The sequence below is a fragment of the Drosophila subobscura genome, chromosome U (assembly GCF_008121235.1).
Source record: "Drosophila subobscura isolate 14011-0131.10 chromosome U, UCBerk_Dsub_1.0, whole genome shotgun sequence".
In the NCBI taxonomy this organism is placed as follows: Eukaryota; Metazoa; Arthropoda; class Insecta; order Diptera; family Drosophilidae; genus Drosophila; species Drosophila subobscura.
In genome coordinates this window covers 13,887,895-13,895,655 of record NC_048534.1, presented here as the reverse complement: position 1 = coordinate 13,895,655, position 7,761 = coordinate 13,887,895, and the positions used below count along the sequence as shown (strand labels likewise).

At 48.7% G+C, this 7,761-nt stretch overlaps 1 protein-coding gene across 1 annotated transcript; it reads left to right on the top strand.

Moving 5' to 3' along the window:
- Nucleotides 1-6,347: 6,347 nt before the first annotated feature.
- Nucleotides 6,348-7,074, top strand: LOC117900534 (mitochondrial import inner membrane translocase subunit Tim17-B). Its single transcript, XM_034810933.1, has 2 exons — nt 6,348-6,434; nt 6,506-7,074. Exon 2 carries the CDS (start codon nt 6,506-6,508, stop codon nt 7,013-7,015), a length of 510 nt encoding a protein of 169 aa, XP_034666824.1. The 5' UTR covers nt 6,348-6,434; the 3' UTR covers nt 7,016-7,074.
- Nucleotides 7,075-7,761: the final 687 nt, after the last annotated feature.

Here is a 7,761-nt window from a genome sequence, read left to right as displayed (position 1 = left end):
GCGCTGTGGTTGGTGTGACAGGTCGAGGGCCGAGCACTCTCTTTTATACGCCAGCGCTCGGGGCTGCTGCTGCTGCTGCTCTGTCGCTCTGCTTCTGCTTACATTTGGTGGTGGTTCTTCTTCAGACACACACACACACTCGCGCACTAGGTGGCAGGCGCACGTGTGCGTTTGCTACCTACCAGCAACAACAGCAACAGCAACAACAACAACAACAGGCACATCGCCACTTTTCCCATACCCTTATTGCGTGTTTCCCATTTGTCGCTCTCCCTCGCTCGCTCGTTCGCATGGTCTCTGCTCTACCTGCGCTCTCTCTCTCCCTGGGAAGTACACCGGAATCCAAAGCAACGGGCATCCAACGCAGGCGCACCCTCCCCAAGCGAGAGACAGAGAGAGAGAGAGCGAGAGCCTGCGATCCAAGCTCTTCTCCGGTAACTTATGACAGCTTCTCGCTTTCAGACCTCCAGTCACCTCGGCAAACGATACCCAGGGTTCTCCGATTTCCGCCCCGCACCCGCGCTGTAATAACTCGTCAAAACATCTCCTGCCCTGCCGTCTCCCCCCCTCAGGTTACAGCCACTTGGCCCGGCACCGTCAATCTTCGGCAGGTTCGGCAGCGCCGCGCTTCTCGGAGCTTCTATTTTTAGAGTCAAATTGAACTCTCGCACTATTTTGGGGGTGGTTTCTGCCTTCCATTTGCGCTCTAAGTGCGTCGAGTACTTGGGCACACATCTGTCCCTGCAGGCCGGGGCCATAAACTGGAGGGGAGTCGAACCTGAGCAGCACGGGCTTCAAAAATGACACCTTGGCGGAGAGGTGCTCTATAAATAGTGGCGCGAAGCAGTTGATAATGAGCCGAGTACCAGCTAAACTAAGTCTGCCAGCTCTGGGGTGCACTTCCACTGACTTATGAATCATCTCCAGTGGCTCATTGAGGCACGATCGTTTTGAAACAAACTAAAGTTTGAACTGTGATGGTCCTTGGAGGTACTGCAAGGCTGTGTGTGAAATTACAAAGTTCTTTTTCCCACCCAAACTATAGCTGAGGCAAGTCTGAGGCATATATTAGAACTAGGACTCTTTTCCCTACCTTTTGTTTTGCAGTTTGTGACAGTTAGCCTCAAAAACTTTGAAATTGTATTAAACAAAATAGTTGACAATACATCCAAAAGTTGTAAAAAAAATACAGAAATCTGCATTTTAGTTATAACAAAAAAACCTAAACCTAAGAAGATTTCTAATGATTTTTGACAATAATTATTTCGATTATAAATACAAAAGAAATTAGTAGGGTTTCGTTTCCTTATATCGTCCACAACAATTGGCAAATATCCTTGAATTATCGATCATATTGTACATAATCCTGAAACAGTTTAATTTTAATAAGCCTTCAATTATTTCTGCGCCTATCAACAACTATTTTATACTTGCTTTGGATATTTCACAAATATTTTCCTTGGGAAAATCATAAAGTGAAACAAATATTTCCAAGATACTTACAAATTTATGTATGACCAAAGGTAAACATTAAAGAATTATGTTAATATGTACCAAAATATCAGTAAGTAATATTTGAAAGCATGTGTCAGGCTTGCTTATCAACTGGCCGGTTCCTGTTGCCGCTCTCCTCCCATGATCTTTGACTGGCGTGGGCCTCCTCGCACACATACAACTCCTCAGGCAACCTCGAGGCTGACGCTGAGGCTGAGGCTGTTACACCGCCCATCAGGACCCACATCCAGAACTTTCCCAACTCTCTCCTAGTGGCCTTATCTGAGGCATGGCGAACCTAGCCACTTTTCCCAAGCAAACGGACTTTCTGCTGGAAACCAATTTCCCAGTCATCAAAAAAACCAAATCAGAAGTGCGCATGTTCCTGCACAGGGCACAGGGCACAGGGTACAGATGGATGAGGACGAGGTTGTTCCCAGGAGAATATTTGTGAAAAAACCAAAGCAAATCAACCCAAAAGTTTTCATAAACCCAGGAGGTGACAAAAACAAAAAATTCCAACGCGATCGATCCTATCCGACGATGGCAGAATCCCAGGACAGCCAGAATTTCCCTTTCGCACAGGCCACCAGCTTGTCCGGATGTGGATCAGCGTTGGATTTAAAGTAATTTCCCGGATTATCCAATTACGAGTCAGCGAAACTCAAGCAAAACACCGAAGCGCGGCATCGCGGGAAATGTCCCCGACCCCATCTACCTACCCACCAACAGATCTCTGACGGAATACGTGTGTTATTCCGCGCAATTAACCGCCATGACAGCTCCAGGCCAGTGCGGCCGCGGAATTGCCATAGGATCAGATCGCCGGATAGTCCGACTCCTTTCATTCATCGCGCAGGAAAACCCAAGCACCTTCGGCAAACACTCGCACTTGTCGCCCAATGATCGGTTGGAGTACCTAAGCGGCAGATTTTGGTACTGGTTGGTCCTGGTCCGCTCATTAGCATTAGGTAGAGATTTTTCGCATAATTTCCCAACCCCAGCCAAAGTTTCATTCATGCGAGAGAGCGCTATCGGAATTTCTACAGGTGCTGCCTGATCTCTGATCTCTGCTCTCTGCTGATATTCCCTCTGGCCTGTTGTTGTTTTCCGCAGACAATGGGTTCGTCCCATTTTTGCACCTTGTGCTGGCTCATTTGTTATAGCCAACAATGGCTGTGATTGAATTGCTGGAAGAGGAGCCAGCAGAGAAGAAGAAAATTGGAGAGAAAAAGAGCGGGAGAATGGCGAAAGACAGGATAAACCAAGAAAAAAATGCCAGGCACTGGTGGATTTTACTTTTGAAATTAATCCTGCAGAATCAACAACATTTGTGGAACTTATTTGATGATCAAATACGATTTATTTGCCAAAAATAATTACTTTCAGCAAACCAGAATAAGGCGCTCAGAGCAGAACTTGACTCTAGGTTGGATTTCCTACACTTAAATGAAGAAACTTCACATTAAATATGCAAGAATTAATATCCCATCTGAGCCAAAAACTTTACGGGAACTTCCAGCTACTTTCACAGCTTTCAGATCTTCACTCGTCCCTCTTGTCAGTCTCTGCGTCTCGCTCCATCTCGCTATATCCTCATGGCATATCCTTAAAATCAACGCCAGTGCTCACCTGGCCCGGTGCACCTTTTGCAAAAAGCAAAGAATAGAGCAGAGTAGAGGAGAAAGGCAAGAAAGGAACGAACATTTCGAAGGCCACCAAAGAAAACAAACTCTGGGCCAAGATATACGATGTGTGATCTCGTTGACAATGAATGGTTGATTACTACCCCCAGGCCAGGCTGCTGCTGCTGCTGTTGTTGCTGTTGGTTTTTGGCACACAACAAAGAGACTTCGATCCATAAATCGAAGAGGGGGGAAAATCTCTGCCACGGGCCCTGGTCCGTCCGTCCGGGTGCGTTGCACAATCAATAGGCCGACGGGCACAATAAACCCAACGGACGAACACTGGAGTAAATGTTTTGAAAAGCCAGCGAAAGGAATTGCTTCCAGGAATCCGCTGCCGTCGCCGCCGCCGCCGTATCAATGTCCTTTAGCCAGAAGAAATCAAAAAGTTGGATCACCTGGCCGTATCGGGCTGTCTGTCGGCGATTATGTGCGGGTGCCGTTGCTGTCTCCATCGCCACGGCTACCTGTGCAGCCCATTGTGAATGACCCCCGAACCCCGAAGCCAGGACCAGGACCAAGCCCAAACCCCAAACTACCAGAGAAGCTCTATTGTCCTCGGCCTGCACTTGTATCAGCTGTCTTGACTCCATCTCCATCTCCGATATCGCTTTGTTCGCGCTACATTCGCGCAGGTTTCGTGCCTATTCATGCTTCGTTATCCTGTCAATGCGACGGCATTACAGTCATTGTTGTCACCGTGCTGTCGTCATCTACCTCTGAGATTCCTCCTTCTACTCCGACTAAGCTGATTAGGGAGCACTGCGTGTGCGTCCTCTAAGCGCACTGTTTAGCCCATTACACGTGTCTCCTCCTAAATGCAGTGTGTAAATATTTTATCATTCTGTTGCGGTGATTACACCTCAAAGCTGCAGGAGAGGAAGTTCCTTTTCTCTTCAGAGCAATTAGGAAGTAAGACTTAAAGTCAGACAGGGAAGAAATTGCAGGAATGGGTCCCCATCCCAGTCATTTTGGGGCTGGTTTGGATACTCGCCAATCTCCGGTACATCGATAGTCTGCAGCAGATCGATCTGCCATATCTTAAGCCACACACAGCGCCATCACAGGTCAAGCCAAAACTCCCCCATTAACAGCATTTTAACACCTTAGGCAGTGTCTTAGGACCAACCCAAAAATTCCTGCAAAAACTATTAAAACATGAAGGAAACTCGAGTCGTGCAGTGGAGGAAAAATCATTGCACCGGGCGGGGAACGGCCAACAATGGCAAAGGAAAACCTAAGGAGCGAAGGAAGGACTCGCATCTGCACTTCGGGCAGGCAGCACAAATCAGTCTTAGAAATATTGTCAACTCGGCGATGCCGTTCGAGGGTGGCAGCTGCAGCTCAGCCTGGGTTTGGGCTGGCTCCTTTGGCGCGTCTTCGACTTGGACGTGGCTTGGGTTTTTGGCATGACGTGCATCTGTTTGCACAGACCCGACTCGACTCGACTCGACTCGGACGTTGACTTACATCTGCGGGCGCACAATGGCTAGCGGGGAATGATTCAAGCAAAAGGAAACAACAACATTCACGATCGTCTCGTCATCAAAATAATCACAGCCAGAGCAGGGGAGGCAGCCAACAATAGAGCACCGTTCGAGATTTATAAATGATTTTCCTCTTCTTTTCTTTTTTTGGCGGCATGCCGGGCGTTACCTGAGTTCCGCATCCTTTGTTGATTCCCCAGGCATGTCCCTTGATTGTAGATTGCCCGCTGCCCGGCTGGAGGCTGAGTGCTGGCTGCTGGCTGCTGGAGGATGCTGGAATTTGAATCGGAAAGGCTGCCGGTGGCTTCTCTGGGGTAATGCAACCGCAATTGTTTCCTCATCCTTTGTCCTTCGATGGCGTTTTGGCATGTGCAGGGATTTGCTGCAAATGAGTGCTCTGCCGTCTTATTGTTGCTTGCTTATGCAGATGCACATTCTTATAGACATGGAAAGTTGCATAACAGCTGCCCAAACACTCGGCATCTTATCATTCGAATCGATTAGCGGAAAAATCAGAGGAGCAATCACATGAAAACTTTCTTGATATTTCCCTGTCAGTTCTTGGGAATATTCCCAAACAGAAACTCCCAGATTCGTGGGAAACCCCATATCCATCTAGATCCTTCGTAGAAATTGCCAATCCTTTGAATGCCCAACACATAATGTGCCCACATTAACAACTGCGACTGCCGATCGATTCCCCAAGTTCAATCATTTATAAGCGACAACATTTCACAGGAAAATGCTCAAGCAACAATGTGCCCAGCGATATCTCGCGTATTAACAATTACAAATTATACAATTTCCTGACAAATGATACCGCAGAGCCTCAGCCTTCTTACAGTAGGATAACCGAAGAAGTGCGCCGAAGGCGAGAACAATCAATCCCAACACGTTCTAACGATTTACATGTCAACTTGACAGACAATGGAGTGGAGTGCTGGCGCTATCGATCGGCCCAACGTGTGTGTCCAGGTGTCCCCATCGGTTTTGAATTCTATTTTCGGCCTCAGTCCGAGTTTCACTTTCATTTGTCAATGCTGCTTGACACCTTGTTGTGTGACAAGCGAGCGGCGATAGTCATCGGGTAAACGGGCGGGTGGAAGACCCAGTCCCAGTCTCAGTTCCAGTCCCAATAAAGCAAACACAGTTGGGCCAGCCGCTGGCCGAATCAAAATTTGTCGATTATGTTCGCGTGATAATTATGCATGCAATCGTAAGCTTCTCTTTCGGGAACGGACGGCTATCGGACGACGACAATCGGTCTCATTGTTTCCGTTTCCCACCATTTCCCATTGTTGGAACTGCGTCTTTGGAAATGCTCCGCCCCAGCTGCGCAGTGCCCCGTGTGGCAGTAAATTTTATGGTTAACTACGCTCCGGTTCGACATTTGTGCCCTGACTCCCCGCTCTGTCTGGAGCAGAAAAGATTCGGTCTCACTTGCTCCACTGTTGATTTTTTTTCATCGCCAATAATGTTTGCTTCACTGTGATATGTGAAAGAAGGCTTGGCTCGAGTGCACAAGCGCGGAATTACCCGAGAGAACTTGCTGAAGAAAATGGAGCTCTCGCCTTTACGTTTTAAGTCGTTTTGTCTACACAATAAACATAACATTTTCCCATTATACAATCATTTTCCTTCTCTACCTCAGCAGCCTGTGACACTTGATTCGTTTCCCCACTGACGCTCAGATATATTTTGTATTAGTCAAAGGACTCAGTAGTCCCAGTCAGTAGTCAAATAATCCCAGTACACACAGCAGCGTAAAGTAGGAACATTTTCTATAAATTTATAAATTTATATTTGATTCACATTTAGAGTTGAATTCCCGTTGACAAGATGGAGGAATACGCGCGGGAGCCGTGCCCCTATCGCATTGTGGATGATTGTGGCGGAGCCTTTGCCATGGGCTCCATTGGCAGCGGCCTCTTCCAGGGACTCAAGGGTTTCCGCAACGCGCCCCAGGGCATGCGGCGACGTGTCATGGGTGGCGTATCAGCGATCAAGTACCGCTCGCCCGCGATAGCCGGCAACTTTGCCGCTTGGGGCGGACTCTTCAGCATTGTCGACTGCACCTTGGTGGGCCTGCGCCGCAAGGAGGATCCCTGGAACTCGATCATCAGTGGAGCCATCACTGGCGGCATTCTATCTGGACGCAAAGGAAAAGCTACCATGGCCTACAGTGCAATCGTCGGGGGTCTGCTCCTCACAATCATCGAGGGCGTGGGCATCCTCTTCACGCGCTTCTCGGCACATCAATACAGCCATGTAGTGCCGCCCAGCAACCCGCAGGATGCCCAAATTGGACTGGATGAGTTCACTTTCGGTGCAGCCAGCGCCAACATGTAAACCAAAATTATCGTTTCATTTTTCGTGCCGCCACCAGTAAAGTCAATTGCCGCACAAAATGATTTGATTACGTTAGCCACAGGTAGGAGGGCGAGCACTTCACACCCGGGCAGCCACCTGACACGCGTCGCAGACATCGCAGAGCGGAGAGGAGCGGGAGAGGGAGAGGGAGAGGGAATTGGCAAATGTTTACCTGTTCTCACCTCTCGGCTCTACCTGTGCGGAAGCCTGCGCCTGCGCCTGCGCCTGTGCTGGCGCATAGAGTCAAGTGTGAGGTCTGTCTGTAGGAGTGTCCCTCTTTACAACCTGTCCACTCGAGATGACCGCAGTGCGCGTTGAGCGCTCTAATGATGATCAGTTGGCACCGCTACTGGCCGGCCACATGTCGGGAAGTTCTCACAGATTTTTCCGCTGCGAGCCAAAAAACCAAAGGCAGGGAGAATAAACTCCCAAAACACACATGGAGGATGTGGGAATCGCCTTGAGGTAATTCCTGTGCCATCTCGGACACGCCCGCCCCGGGAACATATGTAACGTTGGCTCGTGTGTTTTTTTTTTTTTTTTGTGCGAGCGCCGTCTCTTGCCTTGAGAAATTCCTTCAGAGACTTTGACACGCCTGGCGCTACGGGAAAAGCACAAGAACATTATCATGTGGCACAACATGGAACGCTGCATGGGAAACCAAGGACTCGCACCTTCGAATGGTACGTGCTCTGGTCACACATGTGGCCCATTTGGCACTCTGC

Coding starts and splice junctions, on each gene's coding strand:
- LOC117900534 (XM_034810933.1), top strand. CDS start 6,506: ATGGAGGAATACGCGCGGGAGCCGTGCCCCTATCGCATTGTGGATGAT.